This window comes from Phascolarctos cinereus, unplaced genomic scaffold (genome assembly GCF_003287225.1).
Source record: "Phascolarctos cinereus isolate Bilbo 61053 unplaced genomic scaffold, phaCin_HiC Scaffold_4;HRSCAF=312, whole genome shotgun sequence".
Lineage (NCBI taxonomy): Eukaryota > Metazoa > Chordata > Mammalia > Diprotodontia > Phascolarctidae > Phascolarctos > Phascolarctos cinereus.
The window spans coordinates 690742664-690770332 of record NW_027555847.1 but is presented as its reverse complement, the minus strand read 5'-3'; the positions used below and the strand labels follow the sequence as shown (position 1 = coordinate 690770332).

At 39.3% G+C, this 27669-nt stretch overlaps 1 protein-coding gene across 1 annotated transcript in view; it reads left to right on the top strand.

Annotated features, from left to right (window-relative positions):
• Window positions 1–27669, top strand: part of GLT1D1 (glycosyltransferase 1 domain containing 1) — a 110009-nt gene that overhangs the window by 56030 nt on the left and 26310 nt on the right. Inside the window, exons 9-10 of the mRNA XM_021004391.2 lie at window positions 23013–23056; window positions 23816–23936. Coding sequence (XP_020860050.1) covers window positions 23013–23056; window positions 23816–23936 — 165 coding nt within the window. The remainder of the gene's footprint in view (window positions 1–23012; window positions 23057–23815; window positions 23937–27669) is intronic.

Genomic DNA, 27669 nt, shown 5'->3' with positions numbered 1-27669 from the left:
ATAAAGTCATGTAGAAGAAATATTTTACCTGAAGAAGGAGATGGAATTGTGGAGATTCTTAAGGATTCAAAATTGTGGAGAAGGCGAGAGATTGAATTTGGGAAGGGGAATTTGAGAAGACTTGAGAACTGATTGAAAGAGAAGACAAGGGTTGGAGCAGAAGGAGAAGATGAATAATTTGAGATGGAGATGAGGAGAAGGAAGAAAAGAATTCAGGGAGGATGGTGAGGAAAAAGACTTTAGGAGAAGATAGTTGGCAAGATAAGAAAGACAAGTTGGCGAGACAAACGAGAAGTTAGTAAGAGAAGAGAAGGGAAGTTAGGAGTACCTGTTGAGGTGAGATAGAATTGACATCCCACTGTTGAATTAGCTCTAATGACTTCCAAAATAAAATATAAAATCCTTTGTCTGACTTTTAAAGCCTTTCATAACTTGACTTTACCTACGTTTCCAGTCTTCTTACACCTTACTCCCTCCATATACTCTGAGATCCAGTGACATTGGATTCCTTGACGTTCCTCACACAAAACACTCCATTTCCCTTCTTTGGACATTTTCACTGGATGTTCTCCATGCTTAGAACACTCTCCTTCCTCATTTCTGCCTCCTCACTTCCCTGGCTTCTTTCAGTTTTCAACTAAAGTCCCACCTTCTATAAGAAACCTTTCCCAGTCCTCCAAAATCTTGGTGTCTTTGATGTCTTTCTCTGATTTATCCTAGACACTATATCTTATTTGTCCATAATTGTCTGCATGCTGTTTCCCCCCTTAGATGGTGAGCTCCCTGAGAGCAGGCACTGTCTTTTGCTTTTCTTTGTCCTTCCCATATCACTTAGCACAATGTCTGACACATGGCAGATATTATCAATACTAGTTGGCTGACTTGACAGCTTTGAAGACTTCTGACAGCAGAATGCCTTAACCATCTTCCAGGGAGTTTCTAGTGAGAGTGACCTAGGACTGAGGATTTTACTTCTGGCAAATATGGAGAGCAGGTATAATTCTGCAGTAACTTGCATAATATTTGTATCTCTGCCACGTTCAGGTGACTTTCATCTATACTCAAAATGCAAGCTTATCTTCCTATTAGAAGAGAAGATAAAAGGAGTTTGAAGAATGCCTTTCCATTTTCCTTGTTATTGGGAAAATGAATTTCTTAAAACACACACACACACAAGTGGTCTTAGTGTATAAACACAGAAGAAAAAAAGATGAAAAGATGGAAAGTTTGACTTATGTCAAAAGATCATAGATTTAAAGTTGAAAGGGCCCTTAGTGGTCAACATATCTGACACTCTCCCCCTCCCCATTTTACAGATGAGGAAACTGGGACCCAGAAAAGTGGAGTAATTTGGCCAAGGACACAGGTAGTAAGTGGCAGAGCCAAGATTGGAACCCAGGCTCACTGACTCCTAGTTGAGTCCCTTTTCATACTGCTAGGCAGTCAGAGAATCATGAAACTTTAAAAGAACCACAGTCTAAGGCATTATAGAATCTGATTAATTAAAGGAAACTGAGGGCCCTATATACTGAATAAGAGTTAAGGTTTGTAGATTACAGTAATAATAACTCACAGTTAATGCAAAGTTGTGATTAATGTGAATAATGAATCCCCTGATTGTGGCAACATTATTCAAATTTGAATAGCATATTTCTGTTGGACTGGGACCAATGACCATATTTCACAAAGTTACATCATCAAATAGTGTGAATTCAAGTAGACACAATCACTTCAAGGGATTCATTATTTGCACTCATCAGGCCAGGATCTAGTGCACTTTAAAACACCAAGTGGTAGGTTTGAATACAGCAGAATGGAACAATAATTCTGGTGGTTGTTCAGGAGAAAGAACTGTTCCATGCATTAGGAATACTTACCAATTTAGAGTAAATAATTTTGTTTTCCTTGTTATCATGTTGTGAAATGAAGAGTAATGATAAAACTAATGTCTGTCTGTTCATTGTCTTTGTACAGAATGCTGCCCTTGGGGCTAGGCAGGCTAATGGTCACTGCCCTCATGGGGCCTACTTGGGATAAAACCCAAAGGCAAGGGTATGTAATATAGGAAATAGATTTGATATGACTTGAAAGGGGGCAGAAAGTAGTTCATAGAAAGGCCATTTGTTATATCTAGAGACTTTGCACATATTCCTTTAGATACTAAGTTGAAGTTTTAGAAGATTTTCAGGTAAGTCTGTGTATTTCACAAATTCATACATCTCTTAGGCAGGTTCATGAGCCACGCAGATTCTACCAGCCACCATATCTTGCCCTTTCTCCAACCACGATCTTTCCCATACCCGACTGCCTACTTGTGTCTTCTCAAAGCCCCCCTCTCCTCTGCCTAGTTCCATCTCTCATCACCCCACACCAGTACTCCTAATTATCTATCTGCCTCAAGTCCTGAATCTCTCTTATCCAGAGCTGCCAAAGTGATTTTTCTAAAGCTCAGATCTGAACATGCCTCTCCTCTACTTAATAAACCCCGGTTGCTATTGATTACCTCTGGGATAAAATATCAACACTTCAGTTTGGCTTTTAAAGGACTTCACAGCCTGGACCCAGTCTGTCTTTCCAGTTTCTTTTCATGTCACTCCCCCATTCCCACATTTCATAATAAGCCAAACTCACCCTTTCCTTCTTCTTCACACAAGGGGGTTCATCTCCCGTCTCTAAGCCATTGTAACAGCAATCTCCGGTGCCTGGAATTTAATCCCTCTCTTCCTTCAAGACACAGCTTTAGCACCACCTCTTACATAAAGCTTTCCCTGACCATTCACCCTCTCTCCCAACTAGTTGGTATTTATTTTGTACTTATTCTACACGCAGACATGTTGTAAAATATACTGTAGGTGATATATGTTTCTTCTATAGATATCTAAATATGTTGTTTGCCACACAGCAAATACTTTATAAATGTTATTCACCTGAATTTTAATATATTATGCTACTTTGCCTCCCTTTTACATATCCTATTTTTTGAACTTTAATATTTTGTTTCCAATTACATGTAAAAGCAATTTTTGACTTTTTTTTTTTACAATTTTGAGTTCTAAATTCTCTCCCGCCCTATCTCCCCTCCCCCATCATTGAAAAGGCAGACAATTTGATAAAGGTTATACATGTGCAGTCATGCAAAACATATTTCCATATTAGTCATTGGTGTGAAAGAAAACATAGACCAAAAAAAAAGACCCAAGAAAAACAAAGGAAGTAAAAAAGAAAAAAAACCCACCAATATGTTTTGATGCATTCAGATTCCATCAGTTCTTTCTCTAGAGATCACTAGCAATTTTCCATCATAAGTCCTTCAGAATTGTCTTGGATCATTGTATTGCTGAGAACAGCTGAGTAATTCATAGTTGATCATCATACAGTATTACTGTTACTATTTTCCTGGTTCTGCTTACTTCACTTTGCATCAGTTCAGGTAAGTCTTTCCAGGTTTTTCTGAAAGCCATATCATATTTATTTTTTAAAGAAATTATATTATTCCAGAGCTCTATTTCAGTTGTGGGTTTCTTCACCAACTCTCAAATCAAATTTTTCTCCTTATCTTAGCTCTATCATTAATATTGATCTTCATACTTTTGTATACAGCTATCAGAAGCTAGGGTTTGATTGGTGTCCATTTTCTTGGGTTACTTCCTGTGAATTTCTCATCACTTCCACTAGTAATCTTCCTACTTTATAGCTAACTGGGAAGGTATTCAGCTCAGCAGATAAATATATGTCTCTTTCTCTGTTTTCCTTTTTCAATTTAAATCTATTCTGCAAGACTATAGATAAACTTATTAGCCCTAACTAGATACATTTCATTCCTACTCTGGGAGCCTGTCATTGCCATGTTCCAGAAATCCAAAATCTGGCATCAATCAATCAACAAACATTTATTAAGTGCCTGCTATGTTCCAGGCACTAAATTCAGTAACAGTGATGAAAGCAACATATGTGCCTAGGTTTCAATTTCTTGCCCAAGACTTGGTGTTCTCAATCGATAATCATCTCTTAAATGCCTACTATGGGCCAAGTGCTGTTCTAAATACTGGAGATACAAAAAGAGCTAAAAGATAGTTTTTGCCTTCAAGGAGCTCAAAATCTAATAGGAGAGATAACATGCAAACAAACACCTATGTGCAGACAAGCTCTATACATGATAAGTGGAAAATAATCAGCAAAGGGAAGGCACTAGAGCAGGGGTGTGGAGCCTGTGGCCTCGAGGCCATATGTGGCCCTTTACATCCTCAAGTGGGCCCTTTGACTGAATCCACACTTCACAAGTGCCTCAAGGCTGCAAGGGGATTTGTTCTGTGAAGTTTGGATTCTGTTAAAAGGCAGCACTTGAAGACCTAGAGGACCACATGTGGCCTCGAGGCCATAGGTTCCGCACCCCTGTACTAGAGTTAAGAGGGGCTGGGAAAGGCTTCCTTAGAGGGTGGAGGTTTTGTTGGAGCTTGAAGGAAGCCAGGGAGGTCTGTGGCATTGCTTTATGAAGTCCTTCTGGCAGTATCAGTTATGTGTACATGAATCACCAGAATTAGTTATCATCTAATTTGACAAGTCTTCGGAAGCTCTGTATCGTGCTTTGGAAGACTGTAGGACTTTCTGTTATTCACAGGTAGACAAATTAGCCCTCTCAGCATGCCCTCAACACGAAGTCCCAACCACCACCACTTGCCTCTTCTTCTGGGGACCCTATGGATAGCTTAACACTTGACAACAGCGAAGGATTATTATTATTCTTTGAAGAACAAATGGCTTCTTCTTTGGAGGGTTCAGTTTTCTCCAATTTAGAAAGTGCTTTGTCTAGTTAGTATTTAATCCTAAATCTGATGGTCCTTCTTCCTTTTCTACATAACACAACCACTTAGCAGTGTGAAAGAGCACAGGATTAGGAGTCCATTAGCTTAGGTTTGAATCCTAGCTCAGCCCCTTGCTACCTGGGTCCTTAAGCAAATCACTACTTTTTTGGGCCCCAATTTCCTCATCTGTAAAATGAGGAGTATCAGACATGATGACTACTAAGGGCCCTTTCAGCTCTAGATATATGATCCTTTGACGATGACAAACTTTCCCTCCCTTTCTTCAGATCCTTTTTCTTCTGTGTTTACAAACTGAAGCCATTCTTGTGTGTGAGTGCATGTGTGCTTGTGCACATGTGTGTGTGTGTGCATGTGTACATGTGCATGCACACGCTAAGGAATTCATTTTCCTTAATAACAAGGAAATTAGAGGGGCATTTTTCAAACCCCTTTTACCTTCTATTCCAGTAGGAAGACCTGCCTGCATTTTGAGCATAGATAAAAATTGAAGTGTACCAAATATGCTACATAGTTTGTGACCCCCACATTGTGATGTAGTAGATAGAGTTATTGATTTGGAGATAGAAAGACTTGAGTTTAAATCCTGTCTCTGTCAATTATGAAGTGTATGGTCATGGGCAAGGCACTTCACTAAATGACCCTCAGTTTTCTCATCTGTAAAGTGGGAGTAATGATAGCTATAGAATTGCCTCTTGGGATTGTTGTTAGAATAAAATGAGACCATATCTGTGAAGTGTTTTGCAAACTTTAAGGGGCCATATGAAGATGAGCTTTTATTATTGATGGCATTGCTGCTTGTCGCTATGGCATTCTTCAATTATTTGCAAAGTTGTCATGTGGGAGTGAAGAAATTGTTTTGCTTGGGCTCAGCAGGAGGAACTAGGAGCCATTCTGCTTTGTGGATGGACAGCATTATATGTAAAGGAAGGAAAAACTCTCCCATAATGAGAGGTCTCCAAAAGTAGGTTGATCATGTTCAGAATGAACAGAGGGAGGTCTTGAGATAGAGGCAGGATGATGCTATTGAAGGGTTTCTGGATCAAAGAAACATTAGACAAGTCTGAAGTTCCTTTCAGACTTGAATGTTATAAATTTGTTGAAATTTTAGGATTCTTTTTCAGGCTTCCCTTCAGAACTGATTTATACAACTGTGTAACATAGATATTATCATGTAATCCAGATAATTCTCATAATATCTTAATTCTAGTAAGATAGATTAAGCACCTGTTACTATCTTCTGGGCAGTGTTATGCTCTGTGGATTCAAAAGTGAGAAAACAAGATGGTCCTTGTTCTCATGAGGCAATTGGGGTTAAGTGACTTGCTCAGAGTCACACAGCTAGTAAATGTCAAGTGTCTGAGGCCAGATTTGAACTCAAGTCCTCCTGACTCCAAGGCCAGTGCTTTATCCACTGTGCCACCTAGCTGCCCCTAATGGTCCCTCTTCTCAAGAAGCATATATTCTATTAAGGGAAGACAAAGCATAAAGAGGAGCTAGAAGGGGAAAGATAGAGTGGAGTCACCCCGAGGGGCCAGACAGCTTGTGAGGAGGAAGCAGGAGTGGGAAGCTTAATTGGGCTTGCTTAGGATATAGCAGTTCTAGGCCAGTTCTCATCAATTATTGAGAACGCCTCAGGGTGGAGTTGTCCCCAGGGGGCAGAGCTTTACCATTAATTTTCAGAGACAAGGATTTCGTTTAATATCACTTGACTATAGGATGAAGAAAAGAATGAAACAATTTCACATTTGATTTTGAATATTTACCACTTATGCTGGGTTATTATGCCGAAAATTTGCTTTAGATTTATAGAAAGTGGTTGAGAGGTCAAATCTTATGATCATATTAAAATTCATACTTTTAACAGAATTTCTCTTATAATATATTAAACATCTTGAAGATTGCAATTACATCTGACATTTACAGTGAGTTCTTTTTAAACACAAATGAAAAATTACAGTACAGCCTTTTTTAGCCTGCTTTTTTAGTGACTACAAAGTTAGATGGATGATTACATTGTCTGAGTGTAAATTATATACTTCTGGAGTTGTAATACCTCTTCCAGGTCAGGCAGGATACCTTTCAGTACAATACTGCAGTGGCTAACAGTCGCTAATTAACAGTGCCCTTCTTAGCTTAATGTGGACTTTTGGTCCACCTTTGGTGTTAACCTGTCACCCAACTCTTAACCATGGCTCCAAGAAGCTATAGCATGTTCAGTGGCCACACCCTGGCAAACTGTCTTGGCAGATGAGCTAAACCAGGTTGAGAGGAGCTGACAAGTTTTAAATCTGTTGGTGAGTTAGGGGGATGCCCACCCCAAACATGTGAAGACATTCCCTGGTAAAATAGGCAGATGATAACAATTTGTTCCAATGGCTATGAAGGTGGCTGAAGCAGGTACTATGGGGTGCTTAGAGCTTGGAAAAACATTGAAGACCCCAAGGTCATCCACTGCATCCCAGGCCATTGCTAGTCATCTTGGCTTTTGTCTTGCCACTGGACTTCAATGACTGGAAGAGAGAATGAGTTTGGTGATTTATGCAACTCTGTGTCACTTAAATCCAATTCACTCACAAGTCAAGACTTCATTCATTTGTAATGTCATTGGGATGAATCAACAACAGTGGGCCTGTGAAGAACATGATGATGCATTGTGCCCCTCAGTGGGAAGCCTTTCTTCTTCCATCTTCTTCTCAAGAGCTCTGAATGTGAAAAGTTCACAATGAAGAGTCCAAGCACTTGGTTGCTCCTTCCTTTTGGTGTGATAGGGGGGAAAAAACCCAATGTTGAAGTGAATTCATAGCAGTAACATAGCTAATCTCTTTTCTACTGTTGTTCATTTGGCCACGAAGAATTTATTCAATGTTATGATCCCATGGAGCTGCTGAGAATATGAGTATATGGATATAGTAGCCATAACATTTAACTCATTTAACTGAACCCTATCATTGCTGTCATGCTTTGTTGTCTGCCTCCACCATTGACAGCAGCAGGCATCAAAGTGAAATTCTCAAGTGTCTGAAGGAAGTGTGAAAATTGTCTACACCACTTCAGTATTAGAGAGAGGATGAGTGAAATTTATTAGTCACTCATACTTACTTCCTACTCCCTGTCATACTAACCTTCTAATTGTTCTCCCTTGCTGTGATCCTTTTCTTCCCAGTCCATCAATCCATCCATCCATCTGCCCATCACCTTCCTGATGACTTAGTCTTCTTCCTAATACCTAATTCTCTTTTTTTCCACTTTTTTTTTAATTTTATTTTTTCCATATGCTTTTGAGTTGAAAATTTTTCTCCCTTTTCCTCCCCCCCACCCTCCCCAAGATGGAGCACAATCTGATATGGGCTTTACATTTACATACCCATTAAACATATTTTCACATTAGTGAAGTCGTAAGTAAAAATTAAAACCAATAGGAGGAACCATCAGAAAGATGAAACAAAACTCAACAGAAGGTAAAATAAGTGATAGCGATTCGACTTCCATAGTTCTTTCTTTGGATGTGGACAGCATTTTCCATCCCGAGGCCTCTGGAGATGTCTTAGATCCTCGTAATGCTGAGAAGGGTTCAGTTTAACAATCTTAGTCCTTGCATAACGTGGCTGTTATTGTGTACAAAGTCCTCTTGGTTCTGCTCACTTCACTCAGCATCGGACCATATAAGTCTTTGCAGGTTTTTCTGAAGTCAGTCTGTTCATCATTTCTTATCGCACAATAGCATTCCTTTACATTCATATACCACAACTTACTCAGCCATTCCCCAATGGATGGGCATCCTCTCAGTTTCCAATTCTTTGCCACCACAAAAAGAGCTGCTATGAATATTTTTGCCCACGTGGGTCCTTTTCCCATTTGTTTGATCTCTTTGGGCCTAATGCCCAATTCTCATCACGTCCCTATGCTACCCAGAATCTATTAATGCTTCCCTTTTGTTTGTATAAGAAGACTCTTTGGACTTCAGCTCTGTGGCTCCAACTTGTCTTTCCAGCCTGTTTCACATAGCTCCCCTTCACACTAAGTTCCATTATTTCCTCTTCCCTGATCTCCTGCTTCTGTACACACATAATAGACCGTCCTCCATCCCTTACATCTTCATATTCCAAAGTCTTTCTCTTCCCTTCAGGGCCCAGCTTTGGCTTCATCTCTTCCATGTTGTCTTTCGAATCATTGTGGAATTTCTCATGATTGTTCTCTACTCTCTTGGGAGTTCACAGGATTTTTTATTTATATCAGCTATTATTAATTCATATTCCCTTGTCTTGAAATACTAGTTAAGAAAGTTTCATATTTTCTTCTAGGCTTTACTACTTGTCCTTCCTGTTGGTTTTTGAATCCTATAAGGTGTCTTCATGATTTTTTATTTTGTTTTGTTTTTGTTTAATTCTCCTATCACTTACTATGTCTTTGGGGCCTGGAGTCAGGAAGACTCATCTTTTTGAGTTCAAATCCAGCCTCGGACACTTACTGTGTGACCCTGGGCAAATCACTTAACCCTGTTGGCCTGTTTCCTCATCTGTGAAATGATCTGGAGAAGGAAATGGCAAACCACTGTAGTAACTTTGCCAAGAACACCCCAAAAGGTGTCATGAAGAGTTGGACATGACTGAAAGATAATTAAACACCCTCCCCCCCACTAGGCCCTTCATTAGGTGTTATAGAGTCACTGATCTTGCTTCCTGCTCTGAGTACCCCATGAAGGAGGCAGAACTGTTCCTATCTGGGTTTCAGTCCATGTTTGTTGGGGCCAGCCTAGGCCTGGCTCACTGGCCCTCTGCCCCACTTTCTTTCTTGGCTCTTCCCTCTTTCCTTATCTAGCCACTGTCATTCACTGCCTTTTGTAGGGTTCAGGCAAGGATGAGAAAGGTGTCCTGGGAAAGCCCTTGTAGCCTTGGGGGTTCTGTAACCTAGAGCAAACCCCAGTCATATTTTCAGTCTCTTTGCTTCCACAATCTGTCATTTGGTTGGGCAGAATTAGTTTGTACCATTTACTGCAGGGTAAAGAAGTAGGAAGAGACTGGGCTATGTTGACAGTCTATAGTGGGCATCTTTGGGCCCTGGCCCAGGGCAGTGAGCCAGCCTTTGTTCTTGCTCAAGGATATTAAAGTTTGATGCTGAGTGAGTGCCTTCAGTAGAAGTTTTCTAGGGGTAACTCACAAGGATTTTACCTCGTAGAATTTTCTTTGTTCTGTATAGTTAGCTGTTAATTTTTCTACAGCTGGCGCATAATTTTTGTTGGAAGGTTAGAGAATAAAAGAAGTCTGAAAAAAGTTATTAACCTGCCACATTGTTGGTCATGTGATGTCTGTTTACATTTGTGTAATCTTTGCTGATCCCCCCACACACACCCCTAGACATTACCCCTCCTGTCTTGAGTCTCTGGTGATGCTCCTTCACCTCTCCTATGTAATGTAGTACTTCTAATTTATATTTGAGGTTTTTTGTGTGTATGCTAGAGGCCAAGGGCTACATGATTTTTCCTTTTTATATCTTCAATTCCTAGCACATTGCCTCGGTCTTGGTTAGCTACTGAAAGGATTGTTTATTTCATCTATGTGAACACTCTTTCCACCCAAGTGGATTACTACCTGCTTCATGCCTTACGAGATAGTTACATGAGGGGCTGTATCCAAAAGAATTCCCTATTGGCTGGACAGCTGTCTGTGGATGAACCTTTCTAAAGTGTCTGATACCTACTTCTCAGCCCTCACCTTGCAGATCCTGTAAGCTGCCGAATCTTGCTGTTTCTACCTTCACACTATTTTTCATTTATGTCACCTTCTCCTTGCTCACAAAACTAGCAGCCTAATTCTAGCCTTTCTCATTTCTCATCTCTTACTCATTCCCTCTACCTTAAATGTGTACGTACTCCATGCTATTCTCCAAAGTGATTTTCCTAATGTGAAAAACTGACCATGTCATCACCCCTCCCTCCCTATTCATTCAGTCCATTCCAGTGGCTCCCTATTGCTCTGAGGATCTAATAGCAACTCCTTTGGCATTTAGGGCTCTTCCTAACCTGGTCCCATACTAACCTTCCTGCCTTATTATATTATCCTCTCCTACACCCACCGCAGTCCAGCCAAATTGTCCTTATTGTTCTTCACGTGAGACACTTCATTTCCTATCTTTGTGCCTTTTCATTGACTGCAAAGCCCTGCCTCCTTGTTTCTCCCTCTGGGAAACCTTAGTTTCCTTCAGGGCTCAGCTCAAGTGACTCATTCTGTGTGAGGCTTTTCTTGATTCCCTGGCTGCTAATGTCTTCTTTTCCCCTTCCTCTGAAGTTGACCTTGTACCAATTTTGTATGTGCCTGTATTTTTGCACGTTGTCTTTCTTCAAAATGTATGCTTCCTGAGGGTAGACATGGTTTTGTTTTTGTCTTTCTATTCTTAGCACTCAGCATAGTGCCTGGCAGGCGGGAGAAGCTTAACAAATGTTTGTCCGTTGATTGATTTTCTATGTTAGTCTTCAGATAGCAGACATACAGTGTGTGGCTAGGTCCATTATTGACGCCTATGTGACTTGGTAGGACATGGTGCCTTACATGTAGTAGGTTTTTAATAAATGAATGGCATGGCCCTCTCGGGCACCCTCTGCCCTTACCATGGAGAGGTCTCAAAGAGCTTTCTGGAAGACCTTATATGTTGTTATTGTTTAGTCATTTTTCAGCCATGTCTGACTCTTTGTGACCACATTTGGGCTTTTCTTGGCAGAGATACTGCAGTGGTTTGCCAGTTCCTTCTCCAGCCCATTTTACAGATGAGGAAATAGAGGCAAAGAGGGCTAAGTGACTTGCCTGAGGTCACACAGCTAGTTAAGTGTCTGGGGCAGGATTTGAATTCTGGAAGATGAGTCCTCCTGACTCCAGGCCAGGCCCTCAGTGCACTAAGGTGCCACCTACGTGCCCTGATTTTGCATGTAGTGTCCATTTCAGTGTTTATTGATTTTGATTCTTCTGACAGCTTTCATTCTTGGTTCATTCAACAAGCATTAAAAAATACTCAATAGGTAAAAAGCCCTGGGCTAGGATCTGAGAGCGGTTACCAATATGGTAGAGAAAAGAATAAACATTTTTATAGCACCTGCTATGTGCCTGGTACTGCTAAGCACTTTGCAAATATCTCATTTGATACTCAGGATAATCCTGCAAGGTAGGTGCTAGTATTATCCTTATTTTACAGTTGAGAGAAACTGAGCAAAATAGGATATGTGACTTGCCCAGGGTCACCCACCTACTAAGTATCTTGAAGCCACATTTGAACTCAGATCTTCCTGACTCCAAGCTCGACATTCTTTTCACTGTTTCACCTAGCTGCCCAGATTTAAATAAGCTATTGTACTTGTCCTCATGAAGGGGGGGAGGGGATAGAACACTAATATAATGATAATGATAATAACAATGATGATGATGATAATAATAATAATAATAATAATAATAATATTATGCACCATTAGGTGATGAGGGCATCAGAGAATTGTGAAACAAAATGGTTATGTGGGTTTTGAGAAAGAAGAAAGATCATTACTAATCTGGGGAATCAGGGACACCTTCCTCTAGTTAGGAGGTAGTATTTAAATTAAGCTTTAAAAGATGTGTAGAAATTTCCCAGTGAAGAGAGTGAGGGAGGTTATTTCAGGCATAGCAGACTGATGAGCAAAGGTATGAGGTCAGATAGATGCATAGTGCATTCAGGTGACTGTTAGAAACATGAACAGCCAGTACAATAGCTCCTATGTAGAATGTTCCATATAAATGCGTATTCCCTTCTCCTTCTCTCTTCACCCTTCTCTCTCGTTCCCTTTCCTGTAATCAGTCCTGCTCCCTTCCCCCCCCCCCCATAGCTGATTCCATATTTGGATAGCTCTAATAGTGGCCTGCTTTCTGTGTTTCATTCCTGTCATAAATCTCTGCCAGGAAACAGTGATTTTTACAAATAAATCCAGAGAGTAGACCAGTTTGACTGGTCTACCCACCAATGGAAATACAGGCTTTTTGAATAAATGAATGCTTAGGTAGGTTTTATTGACATTAATTAGCATTGTCATTTTCCCCCAAGAAGAATAGTTGTAAAGATCTATTGTAGATACAAGTTTTGCCTTAAAAATAGTTGATTCCTTGAATCTTTTCAGAAATTAATTTCATTCTAGTGGCTAATGACTAATGACAGAGGTGAATACTAGCTGAAGAAGATTAATGCGTTTTTACCTTAGAGACTGTTAATCTTGGTGATGTTAGACTCATTTGTTGAAATGTTCTTTGTTCTTATAACAGGTAGTTTTATAACATGGTAGCTTTAATCATCAAATCTCAGAGCCAAAAGAGAAATTATATCCACTCTGTCCTTGAAAAAGAATCCTGTCTAGACCATCCTCAGCTAGAGATTATCTAGCCCACGGGTGGGGAACCTGCAGCCTCTGGGTCCTCAAGTGCTGCCTTTTTGATTGAATCCAAACTTCACAAACAAATCCACTTAATTAAAGGATTTGTTCTATAAAACTTGGACCCAATCAAAAAGCCACAGGTTCCCCTCCCCTGATACAGCCTTTGCTTGAAGACCTTTGAGGCGGCTGGTGACACAGTAGATAAAGTGTTGGGCCTGGAGTCAGAAAGACCTGAGTTCAAATCCAGCCTCAGACACTTACTAGTTGTGTGATCCTGGACAAGTTGCTTAACCCTGTTTGCCTCAGTTTCCTCATCTGTCAAATGGGGATAATAGTAGCACCTATCTCCCAGACTGTTGTGAGGATCAAATGAAGTATTTACACTTTTTGCTTTTTATTTTTTATTTTTTTGCTTTTAGGCAATTAGGGTTAAGTGACTTGCCCAGGGTCACATAGCTAGTAAGTGTCAAGTGTTTGGTCTGAGGCCGGATTTGAACTTAGGTCCTCCTGACTTCAGGGCCGGTGCTCTATCCACTGCACCACCTAGCTGCCCCTCAAATGAAATATTTATAAAAAGCACTTAGTGTGGTACGTGGCATGTAGTAGGTGTTCTACAAATGCTTATTCCCTTCTCCCTCCCCCTGAATATCAGATTCTATATTTGGATAGCTCTAATGGTTGGGTGTTCCTGTCATAAATCTCTGCCAAGAAGCAGTGATTTTCTACCATTAAGTACTGGCTTCTGTGTCTGTCACATGCCCATGCGGCAGAGCTTTCTTGAAGATGGTCCTTTATTGCTTCTCTCTGCTTCTGTTCGTTGCCTGTTCTAATCTGTGGCAAGGATTGTATGTCTGGAAATGGTCCTCAGTTTAGGGAGGCATGCTGAAATCACAGTTCACTTGTAGGCGTGGCTTCTTCATCCATACAACAGCACCTAGCAAATGGCAAAGCCTGACTTAATATGCTTTGGAGATTTGTTCAATCCTCTTCATTTATAGTTTCATCTTATGCAGCATCTCTTTCTCCAGATAGCTGCAGATGCTTTTCTATGACCTTTCATACATTTTCCTAGTCTAAAATCGTGAGAAGATGGATAAAAACCAGAAAGTAAGTTGAAGCAAAGTGGTAGATCATAATAGAAACTAGGTGTGGAATCTGTTCTGTTCTTGCCCGGGCTATCTCCATATTTGTTATAGTTGAGTTGATTGAATGGAATTGGACGCAGGGCATGTGAAGATCAGGGCAAATTCTAGTATGCACCATTAGAGATATGATGAGTGAAGCATTGATCACCGAGAGCCACATGGCAGCTTCATCAAGGATAGATCCTACCAGACTAATTTTATTTTCTATTTTTATTGACAGGATTACAAGATTGCCAGGTCAGGACAATGCCTCAGATATAGTTTAATCCAGCTTTTAGCAAAGCATTTGATAAAGTCTAGTTGGCTATTCTTGAACAAAGGTTGTTGCTGTGAGGGATAGAAATAGTCCAGGAAGCTGGAAACTGGTTGAATGGCTGAACCCAAAGAGTAGTTTTTAATGGTTCGGTGCCTGCTGCCAAGCCAGGTCTTCAGTGGAGTGCTCCAGGGTTGGTGTTGGGCCTTGTGCTGTTTATTATTGTTATTATTATTAGTGACTCAGATAAAATTATAGGTGGTGTGCTTATCAACATTGGATTTGCTAAGCCTGGATGACAGAGCAAGGATTCAAACAGATCTTGACAGGCTAGAATATTAGGCATGGTTGAATAAAATGACATTTAATAGGGAAGAATGTAAAATCGACCTCATAAATGCAAAGTGTAGGGATGGTTAGGCGGTACAATGGACAGAGCACTGGCTCTGGAGTCAGAAGGACCTGAGTTAAAATCTGACCTCAGATACTTAACACTTAACTAGCTATGTGACTCTGGGGAGGTCACTTAACCGTGATTGTCATGCAACTAACTAACTAACTAACTAACTAAACAAACAATGAATGAATGAATAAATGCAAAGTATAGACAGTCACGATTCCATAGCAGTTTGTCTCAAAAAAGATCTAGAGGCTTATGTGGTCTCCAAGCTCATTATGAATAACAGCTAAGAAAAGTAATGCAATCTTAGGCTGCATAAAGAGAAGATAGCATCTAGAAATAAGTAGATGATGAGGTCATGGGCCTGCTATACTCTGCCTTGGTCAGACCACATATGGAGTATTTGTTCAGTTCTGAGGGTCGTGGCTTAAGAAGGGCATTGGTGGGGGCAGCTAGGTGGTGCAGTGGATACAGCACCGACCCTGAAGTCAGGAGGACCTGAGTTCAAATCCGGCTCAGACCAAACACTTGACGCTTACTAGCTGTGTGACCCTGGGCAAGTCACTTAACCCCAATTGCCTAAAAAAAAAAAGAAAGAAAAAAAACAAAGATGGGCATTGGTAAGCTGGAGAGCGTCTAGCAGGGGGCAGCCAGCGTAGTGCAGGGCTTCATGTTTCTGCCCTCTGAGGTCAGTTGAAGAAACTGAAGAGTTTTAACCTAGAGAAGAGAAACTATAGGCAGGATGTGATAATCATCTTTGGTATTTTAGAGGCCAGCACCTGGGAGAGAGATTAGTCATTTGCTTGATTCTAATAGACGAAACTAGGAATCATGGGTTGAAGTCTGAAAGATGCACATTCAGGCTTGATGTAAGGGAAAACTTCCTAATAATTAGATGTGACCCAGACTGACAGGGGCTGCCCCAGAAGATAGTGGATTTTCTCTCCTTTGAGATCTTTAAGCAAAAGCCCAATGACCATTTGTCTGGGATGTTATACAGGGCTCCTTTTTAAAATATAGATTCCCCTTTAGGTCAGAAATTCTGTGATTCTGTAAAGGCATGAGTGATAGAAAGTCTAATTCCACGACGTTGTGTCCACAAACCACTGGTTGTGTCTTTGTGGTCTCGCCCTGTTCCAGAGCATCCTCGCTGACCTCAGGTTTGTTGGAAGGGGAAATGCTCTCATCCTGCTGCAGTGCCAGAGTTCTGAGGCCTCTTTCTCTGCTTTATGCCTGCCCCATCATCACTTCTCTGCATATTGCTTCAGCTCCCTGCCCAAAGGGCTAGGCTGTGATGCACCAAGTTTAAAACAAGGACATTTGTCTATTTTTTAACTTGCATGGAGTCATAAAATGTTAGAGCTGGAAGGAACCTTAGAAATCATGCTAACTCTGAATTGCTTCACTTTAGACTTGGAAACTGAGGCCAGAGATTTGAAGTGACTTGTCCAAAAGCAAAGAGATGCTAAGTAGCAAAGGCCACATCCTCTAGCTCCAAGTACAGCATTTACTTCATTCCTCTACATTTATGGTATGAGAATTAATCTTGATATTAAGTATAGTTTCTGCCAAAGGAAAATTTGTAAATTGTGGCTCTGCCCTCTATCAGCCATATTTAGAGCACAAACCATTTATTTTATATGTATATATGTGTATGCATATACATGTGTATATATGTATATGTATATGTATATGAGAAACCAATATAATTTGCTGTTGGTAATTTCTTCTTTCCTTCCTTCATTCTTTTTCTTTCCTTCCTTCCTTCCTCCCTCCTTCCTTTCTTTTTCTTTCTTCCTTCCTTTTTTTTTAAAGTTCCTTTTACTCTCAATTCAGACATTTTAATTCCTATATTGCTTCTGCCTGTAGGAGAATTATGAACGGGTATATTTTCTGAGGTTCTATGATAAAGAGTACAATATAGAAATGTGGAGCATGAAATTATCATGGGAAATCTTTCAACTTACCTGATCAAATCCAAGTTTATTTTCTTTAACCCTGAAAGCAGAAGCTTGTTTATTAGAAAATACATACCCATGGAGGAAATAAGGATTTTCTTTTTTGTTTATAATGCTATTGCCTTTTAAAATGTCATAATGTGTTTTCATTAAGTCAAAATGCCTGCCCTTCATTTTGAATTTGCATTTTGTGCAAATCCATTGCACCAAGGGAGTTGAAAAATGACCTCAAATAAAAGGTAAAGCTAGAAATGGAATAAAGAAGTTTGGTTTTTACCCTTAAAGACTGCACTTATGCCTATAGTTAAGATGTAAAGCATTTCATTGGTCTTTTAAGATCTGATTTATTTGTTCTTGAATGAATTGTGTTCTAAATAAATAATCACGAGAACAAAAATCCAGAGTGAATATCTTAGAAAACAAAGGGATAGATTATACAACATCTTAATGTTTAGAGGAGAGTAAAACACAATCTAACACACAGTAATTGCCCAATAAATATTTGTGGAATTAGAGGAAACACCTTCCTAAACTTGAGTGTGTATATCCATGTATATTACAAGACTAGTTTATTTTGGGCCTGTCCAAATGTGATATTAAATTTTCATTTTTTGAAGGAAAATTTTAAAAATTAGGCATGTAACCTAATTTGTATATGTAAGACAGAAATGGAAAAAGGAGAGCAAACTTCATTGGAATTCTGGTTTTCGGTGCTGGAAAGGACCTTGAAGGCTCTCTTGTCCCATTCTGACCCAGACTGGAATGGCTTCCACAACATGTATGTGCTCGTGCAACGTTTGCTTGAAGAATCCCAGTGATGGGGAACTTGAGACTTTATGACCAATGCCGTGTTGAATAGTTCTGTTGTTAGGCTTCTATTTTCTTCCTGATATCTAGCTTAAATCTGCTTCTCTGATGCTTGACCTGTTGCTTCTGGTTGTTTCTAGTTATGTCATTGATAGATCCAGTATGTCATGCAGCTGTTCCTTCAGAACAGCATTTTGGTGGATGGTGGTACCCATAGCTGAAGGAGTATGTTCTCAGAGCCTGAAATTTTCCAGAATTATCACCTATATTGGTTGACTCATCCCAGGCCCTAGAAAGTGGAGAAAAGCTTGGAGTGAGCCTGGAAAATAATGGCTGTCTTCAGCTGACTTCGGACTTCCCACACCTCAGCCTCAGCCTACTGCTTTCAAAGAAGGGAATCAGGACATGAAGTGATCATTTTTAAGGTGTTGAGGACGAAGAGGTCAGAAAGAGAGGTCAAAGAGGATAAGGAAACCATGCAAGAAGCAGTAAAAAGTAATAGAGTAATCAGAGGGAGGAGTGGAACATGAGTTGGAAGTCTTTCTCTGTTATTACCTAAACTTAGGATCAGAGATTATCTTCCTTCTACTTTGTACATATCCTGCATGCATATATTTATTTTCATGTCTTCTCTGTAAGAATATAAGCATGAAAACTGTATCTCCTATGTGCCTGGAATATAGTAGGTGCTCCATAAATGCTAAGTAGCTGGCTGAGTGACTCAGTTCCCACACTGTACTAGCATTTATAAATGTGAGGAAGTATTGTGAAATATGAATATTAATGGAAAATAATCATAAAATAATTCACAGAATCCCCTGCAATTCAGAACACTGTCTTTTCTAAGTTAACTTACCCATTGATCCAACAGATTAATTTTATAATGGGCTTTGGAAGGCTTCCCTAAATTGGTTGGACAGATGAGTGATTGAATCATTTAGTTACTCACTCACCAAGTGTTTATTTAATGCCTGTTCTGTGTTAGGGCCCTGTGCTGGACATTAAGAGGTTACTCAATATATAGGATAGCAGCAGCTTCAAAGTAAAGTAGGGAGATAAGGTAGATAATTAGGATGCAGGTAATAGGTGAAGAGTGTCACAAAAGGGTTACAGAGTTCAGGAGGAGGGGGAGAGAGTGCATGGAGAGGTGGTGACTAGCAAAGTGGAAATGGAGCTGGTAGCATTTGAGTTGGGGGAGATGAAAGCCTCCACTTCCAGATGGAGAAAGCTGAGGAACAGTATTGAGTAAAATAAACTCTCTGGGTTATGGTATAGCAACAGATGAGTAGATTTTCCATAGTTTTAATGAACCTATTATGAAAATTTGGAAGAACTCTTTCAAAACTGTTCTTAGGCTTAAAAATTTTTTGAGAAAAGTTTCTAGAAGTGCCTTTCACATGCATTACAACTTCACCTTAAAACATTTTATCCTTCCAAAGCAATTTAATCCTTTGAATGATGCAGATGAATTTTCACCACTTCACCAGCCTTTCAAAGTAAAAAACAAAAACAAAAAACAAAAAATAAACAAACTGCCCTATCACCCAAGGTATCTGAAAATTTACAAGTTTAAAAAATAAACAAACCAAATCCAAATATCCACTACACATCTGGACTGAGAATCATCTTTGACATGAAATACTTGAAGTTCACAACAGCATTTTGTCTAGCGTTTATACTCCTGGACTGCCATCTTCTCTCTCTCTCTCTCTTTTGAATGAAGCAATTGAGGTTAAGTGACTTGACCAAAGTCACACAGCTACGGAGTGCTGTGTGTCTGAGGCCAAATTTGAACTCAGGTCCTCCTCACTCCAGGGCCAGTGCTCTTTTCACTGTGCCACCTTGCTGCCCCCATCCTCTCTTTTGCAACCACTTTATTTGAAACTCCTTGTGTGTACAATGTGTCAATGAGAGTTGATTTTAATTGGATTGTGTTACTAGCTCATCATTTATAAAAATAAATAGAGTACTGGAAATAGAGTATTAGCTAAACATATTCACACTCTCATCCTTCACAAGGAAAGTGGCATTTTCTGTTGTGTTTTCATCAGTTTCCAGATTTTGCTTTCACTTTTGTCTTTGGTTGTACTCACTGTTGATAACAACTGGAGAAGGAATGAATTTATTGGAAAAAAAGTAGCCACTTCTGTTATGATGCTGAAGAATTAACTGTATTTAGATGAGTCAGATGTGCTAAACGGATGCTGTTTAGAAATCTGCCCTGGAGGTTCATGCTGTGGAACTTTTGTTGCTGTTGAAAAGGTCTTTTAATTTTCTCTCTGTACTTCTAGTCAGTAAACTTACTACATGCAGGGAATGAGATCTATCTCCTATGCTAAATTTGGCTTTTCAGCAAATAGAATTTTAGTGAGGTTCTAAAGTATTAGAAGAATTGGTAGATTGTATTTATGATTTGGTTGAAATGGGAGAAAAATGACAGGCCTTTATTTAAAAAGAAATTGCCTTCAAGCATTAAGGAATATCTTTGTTACTAAGCTTTGGAGAGTTCACAAGAATGATGATAGCAGTTATTGAACTAGCTAAGCACATTTGACACTAAATTCTTACATGCTTGTGGATTTAGATGAAATTCCATTTGCTACAGTAATCTTCTTCTTATTACTTTCTAGCAAGTCTTCTGTAATAGAATTCAGGTAACTCGCCCTTAATTAGATTGTATTCGCATGGCTTTATCTCCCCTACAAGACTGTAAGCTTTTGGAGGGTAGGAAATTGCACGCTCTAAATTTGGCTGTTTGGGAATGCATTGTTGTGTGAATTAATCTTGAGAATGAGAAGTGTTTTTTGGAAGTGATCCTTCTGAAAACATGTTTTTGATCCCTGGATATGTAATGGAAGAAGAAATCTGAAATTGGGAGTCTCAGAATCACCAGATTTTAGATTTCAAAGAGACTTTGGTAGTCATCTAGGCCAACCAGTTCTGGGGATGGAAAAATTGTTCCCAGCCTGTCATGTGGTCATCTAGTCTTGCTTGAATACTTGGAGTGATGGAGAACCCCTACTTGCCAACGCACCTGTTCCACTTTGGGATAGCTCTTATTCTTAGGAAGTTCTTCCTTATATCAAATCTAACTTTGCCACTTTTCAACTTTTTCCTATTGGTCCCATTCTTTCTGGGACTGCGTCAGTCCTTCCACATGACAGCCCTTAATAAGCATGAACATGACTATAGTCTCCCTCTTGCCATCCTCACCTGTTTTCCCTTTTCCAGGTTAAATATCCATAGTTCAGCATCCTCATATGCACCATCCTGGTCATCAACTTATGGATAATGACCATTTTACCAATACCTTTCCTAAAATATGGCACCCAGAATGGCTGAATGCACTACTCCAGATGTGCTCTTACCAGGGCAGAGTACAATAGCACTATTGCTTTCTAACTCCTGGACTGGGTCTCTCTTAATGCAGCCTAGGTTTAAGTCACACTGTGAACTCATACTGACCTTGCAGTCCACTATAACTCCCAGGTACTTTTTGGATGAACTGTTTTCTAGCTACACTTTTGGGGATAGATTTGAGGTGAGGAAACCAATTAAGAAGCTATTGGGATAATCCAGGTGATGGCCAATGAGGGTCTGAACCAGGGTGATGGCTGTGTGAGTGGAGGGGAGGGGATGGATGTGAGGAAATGTTATGGGGGTAGAATGGACTAGATCTGACATCTGATTAGAGGTGGAGGGTGAGAGAGAGTGAAGAATAGATGCTATCTCTGATTATGAACCTGTATAACTGGAAGGATGGTGGTGCCCTCAACAGAAATAGAACAATGTCATCTGCAAATTTTATAAACGTGCCATTAATGCCTTTATCCAAGTCATCAATAAAAACATATATATATATATATATATATATATATATATATATATATATATATATATATATATGTGTGTGTGTGTGTGTGTGTGTGTGTATATATATATATATATATATATATATATATATGTTAAATAGCACAGGACCAGATCATAAACCACTGGGAAATTTGATTGGATCCCTCCTTCCTAACCAACACAAAGCCATTATTCTTTTGGCCTAGCCACTTAATCATTTCTAAGTCCATCTAAAATTGTATTGTTGCCTAGCTCACATCTTTGTCTTCTTTTCCAGTATGATATCATGAGAGATTTTACCTAATGCTTTGCTAAAATCCAAGTTAATTATTTCTGCCATGTTTCCGAGATCTGTCAGTTTACTAAGTACCTTATTAAAAAGGAAATAAAGAAATGAAGTTAGTCTGGCATGATCTATTCTTGGTCTATTGTGCCCTGTCCTTGATGAAACCATGTTTGTGCTTTGCGAGCTGTGGCCTTTTCTAGCTATCCTTCCCAATAAAGGATAATACATTCTAGAATTTTACCTGGAATGGAAGTCAAGATCTCTGGCCTATAGTTAGCCAATTCCATTATTTTCCCTGACAGACTGAGCATAATTATGCAGTTGTGCATTGCTTTTAAACCCTGCTTACAGAAAATTAAAAAAAAAAACCACCACCAGCATTTTAAAAGAAAACCCAGTGTAGGTCTTGGCCTGATCAATCTTTGGTCTTTGAACTCTAGGGGTTACATTTTGACCTATCCAACTAAAATTCACTTAGCTTTTGTGCAGTGAAAAAACCTTTCTTAGTAGTGTTGACTTAGTTTCAGTGTGATTCCATATTTTAAAAAAATCAACTCTACTTAGTATCATAGAATTTAGAATTAGGATCATTTAGAATGAGAATTTAGAATTCAAGCTCCAGATTTTATAGGTAATGGAAATGAGTCCCACAAGGGACAGTAGCTAGCCCATGGTCACATAAGTATTAAATATGCAGATTCTGGTTTTGAATCTAGGTCCTCTGGATTCCAAATTTAGCCCTCCTTTCCATTACAGGATGGATATTTTGGCTTGGCTGAAACATTCTGTTGTGCCTTGAGGTTTCATTTGCTTTAGACTGTGGCTGAATACTCTTTTGACATGGTCCTTCCTCCCTGGAGAATGGTTCTGGTTGGGTGGAAAGACTTTATGGATTGATTGATTTGTTGTTCAGTTTCACTTCCTCTTGCCTGATTTCTGGGCCTTGAGCACTAGCCCCTTTTGATTTGAATGCAAGAAAGTAGCTGCCTCTTCTTGCCTCATTAGACCTTCTTCTGTCCTTACTGTACGAGGTAACTGACTAGAGATGTATGTGACATTTCACTGTGTGGCATTTTTCAGACTGTTCTTTATTTCCTTCTCCCAGGTTGATCCAGTGTTTACAAGAGAAGTGAAAGCCAGAGTGAAAAGGTAGGGGGACTGTCCTTGCTACACACCTAAAGAGAGAAAAAAATGACAAAACAACCTTGCTAGCTTTTCTTCACAGTAGCAAAGAGACAACAGGCCAGAGTTCATCTCTTATCATCATATATTTCAGAACAGATAGCAGCAGAGGGTCCTAGGAGCTAATTTTAAAAGATAATTATTGGAATCAGGCTTTGAATGTGAGATTTCCTTAGCTTCTCTATCACAGGAGTACTTTGGACCTGTACTGCTCTAATTCCATATGGACTTGAAGAGAAAGAAATGCCCAAGAGGTTTCTGCAATAAAAATCTGGGTCATCATCTTCATGCAACTTTCTCTGCAGAATAATGATAATAATAATAATAATTATTATAATAACAAATACCTACCATTTATATAGCACTTACTATGTGGCAGGCACTGTCCTTAGTGCTTTACACATATTATCTCAGTTTGTCCTCACAACAACCCTATAAGATGGGTGCTGTTATATTCATTTTACAGATGAGGAAACTGAGGCAGGCAAAGGTGAAGTGAGTTACCCAAGGTCACACAGCTAGTGTATGAGGCTGGATCTGAACTCAGGTCTTCCTCACTCTAGGTCCAGCACTCTTCTCCACTGCACCACCAGTTGCCTTGAATAGGCCGTGATTTATGTTTACTTATGGCATTTTCTAGAAAAGATTGTGTATCTTTTCCCCTTGGTCTCTCACCCCTGTAAGAAAGTCAAGGAAGATGCTCTTCATGACTTGCTTAATTTCTAGGGCATCTGGGGTACAATTGATGGGGGAGATGTCTCGAGAAGATCTTCATGCCATTGTGAAAAATTGCTTCGCTGTCGTGAATAGCTCCATTTCCGAAGGAATGTCAGCTGCAGTTCTGGAGGTAATTATATATCACTTGACTGTTGAATGTGGAAACTTGAAATTGCCCATCACTCCTTGGCTTATTTCTAGAGGTGAAGTCTTTGTCAATAAAGTTCTGCACATTTCACAATTGGGAGGGTGATGCTGTTTTTTCTGGAGTCTACAAGGAGCTTTTTCCATAGCTGGTATTTTAAATAAATCATTTCATTGCTATTTCTCTTTTCAAAGGACAAAATGAAATAAAACCATGAGTGTGTGCAGTGCCCTTCTGCCCCTGCAAATATCTTTGTTTGGGAAGGAAGTTGACTTCAGAGGTCTGAGCAAGAACTCAGACATGAAAATGGTGTGCTTCTGATAGAAATATTCCTTTTTTTGTTTCCTTCTCCTGCCTACTTTGTAGTATTAGAGACTGCTGAGACAGTGCCGGGCAGTGGTATAGGGAAAATCTGGGGAAAGAATGGTAGGTTGGGAAGAGGAATCTTAGTAGTAAGCAGCCTGGTTAATCCATTGGTTACCCACAACAAGGCTGGGCTTCCAGCAGACAGCAACGAAAGACCTTCCCACTGGGTTAGGTTTCTGTATTTTTAATGCCCTACTGGTACCAATGACCAGCCTCTTTGGGAAAGACACACTGAAGACTAATAGGTTTCTGGAGAGGATGGTCAGGGTGTCAGAGAGTACTCATGTACCTTTGGTGAAAGTGTAACAGGGGTCATTGGTGAACCTCTTCAATGTTTCCATATTCAGCCATTTATAGACTACAATACGACTTCATCTACATTGGCCAAGTTGTGTGTAATATGCGAGATCATGCCTTGTGGGATTACCAATGCTGTCCACATCTGAGGAGTCACCGTTAATAAGCCAGGAGAGCAAATGATGGACAGTGCAGTACTGGAATAAAAAAGTTGTGCTATTAATACTAGTGCTATGACTTTAGCAAAATGATTTTCATATAAGGATTTTCATATAGAGGAACACCTTATTTACACCTTATAACTAGCTTGAATTTCATCTGTCAGAAAATCATGTCTTATATAACAGCAAATCTTACCCCCCAAACAGCTGGCTATACCAACCTAGTTATTCAAAGGGTTGGTGGGAGCCTCAATGTGATCATATAGGGAAAATCCTCTGGAAACCCTTAGGGACTACAGAAATTGCAGTTATTATCATTATACTTTGGGGAGGTGGTAAGGTGGGGTAAGTCACCAGCCCCAAATAGCAAGCATTTTCCATGCTTTGCTTTTTAGTTCAAGATGTTCCAGCATCCTGGAGGGTAATCTCAGGGTGGAAGGTCCTTAAGTAACTCCTGATAAAATCAGCAGTTATTCTTCATTGGTATCAGATAAATAAGCTCATCACTTTAGAGTCCTTCCAGGACTGCTCAATTTACTATTCTAAATACAGTACTTTATATTAGGACATCATATGAGACCTATTTTGCTCATCTTCTCTAATCTAGCAAAGAGGGCTCCCAAATATTCATTAACTTGGATATAAAATGTCATCTTGTGTTAAAGCACGAGTCAAAAAGATTAAATCATCAATTCTCTGTGCTGTCTGAGACCTGGATGAAGGACACAAAGTCCAACTGCTCACAAAGCCCTCTGCAGCCTCTGTGATCAGTGCTCACCTTTTGTCCATATGCATCCTATTTTCTGTTTTACTGAGTGCGTTTCTTGCAGTTATATTTCTAGTTCTCCTTTGTATTTTCCATTATTTCTGTATCAGTCCTTGCTGGGTTATTATTTCATCACAGGTACTTCTACCATACTTCTATTTATTCAGGTGGATACCAGTTACCCTCACATTGAGCTCTGAAAGACATTCTGTTATTTTGCCAGAGCTCGGTGTTCCTAAAACTGCATGGACTTGAAGCAGTGGGGGGAAAATAAATCAGTCATAGCAGAACTGACCTACCTTGTTCATCTATATTTTCCCTGAATGTGATGCCATTTAATAAAACAAAATGGAAAAGACAGAAGCAGTCCACCAATTTCCATCTCTACAATGATAGGGAAAATTTCCATAGCTCAGAATCATTTGTTGTTTTCTCCCCGTGTTCATGTACAGCTAGATGTCAAGAATCCAAACATTTCCAAGGCCTATAGCATAGTGTTTAGTCTTTACTGTGTTTTGGAATTTGCTTTTTAGCTATAGCTATTGACATAAAACGTTTTACTACCTTTTTTAACCTTGAAAAGGTGAATTCTTGCAATAACAGTCATCAGGTTTTCATTGAATTGATTTCTTATATGTAAATATGTTTCCCCCTTTTTAAAAATCAGTTTTCTTTTTGTTGAGGGAATGGGAGTGGAATTCATCGAGTAATTTGCTAGCACATATATGTCACATGGAAATCCACTATCATTTCAATGGAACAATTTAGTGAATTGCTGTCAAACCTTGTTTCTTTCTAAGGCAAGACTATTCTGACTGCCTTAAAATGTTGATTTTGTGTTCTTCTTAAAACTCTTAACCCATCTTTGGCCCTAGAGTTTTAATTAAATCAGGTCTGAAAAACCTAGGGATATATAAAGAATTAAAATTAACTCACCCAAAATACTTAATCATTGAATAAGTGTTTTGTGTTTGGTTTTATTTGTTTGTTTGTTTTAACTTTGAAGGAAGTAATCTCTTGATCCCTCAATAAGATATATTTTCCAAAAGACATGTAAGAAATAAAATTCCATTTGCTAGCTTACTTCTCTTTGAGATAGTCTTACAGTAGCCAAAATTTTGTTTTGGTTAGGTGGCAGGGAGAGGGATGGACAACAACTAAAATATCTCTTTAGTGGGCTATGGAAAACATCTTTGACCTTGAAATACTACAACATGTTTTGAAGACACAGTAAAGCAGAATAAATTTTATCAAGCAGTAGGATGCACAGCAAATACTGAATTTAATTGAATTTTTGATAATTGATTTTATATTATGTATTATATAATTGTTATATAAATATGCAATAAAATATGTTATATAAATATTATATAATAAAATATGTTATAATTGAACTTAAAACCACAAAGCTTTGTGTGGTTCCAAATACTGGTTCTGTTCATGTCCTCTGTCTGTGAGAAACACAATTGTTTTTATAAGTGAAAGAGGAATTTCCAACATGTATAAAACTAATAGAAACTTACTTGGAGAGGAAAAGAAGGAATTGTCTTGAAATTTTCACAGAATCCTAGATCATCAGAGTCTGGGGTCACCAACTACAATCCAAACTTGAATAAGAAAGCACTTCTACAAGGTGCCCACCAAAAGTTCCCATCAGTTCAACCAGCATTTATTAAGCACCTACGATGTTCAGGGTGCTGTGGTAGGCACTGAAGCTACAAAAACAGAAATGAAGCATCCTCTGCCCTCAAGGAACATTCACCCATTGCCAGCTCAGATGTGGTCTAATCAGACCATACGAGCTGTAAGCCGTGAAGATGGGTGAAGCAAAGTCAGGCATAGAAAAGGTAAGGTCATAGGTCATAAAAAGCTTAGCCTTTGGCTAACAAGCAATGAAAGTTTAGGGAACACTGTTTCATTGCCAATTTATACTTATGCTCTCTATGCCCAGATTCTCCTATCATAGGCATTACTCCCTACTGCCAAATTCTAGCAAATAAGTAGATTCTTTTGGGTCACAGCCATTGTCTAAACGGACCGTTCAATGTAGAGCTATTGTCCTATGAGAAATTGAGATTGAAAAATTATCCACTGATGGAATTTGTATGTTAGGATTATAAGGCTGGTC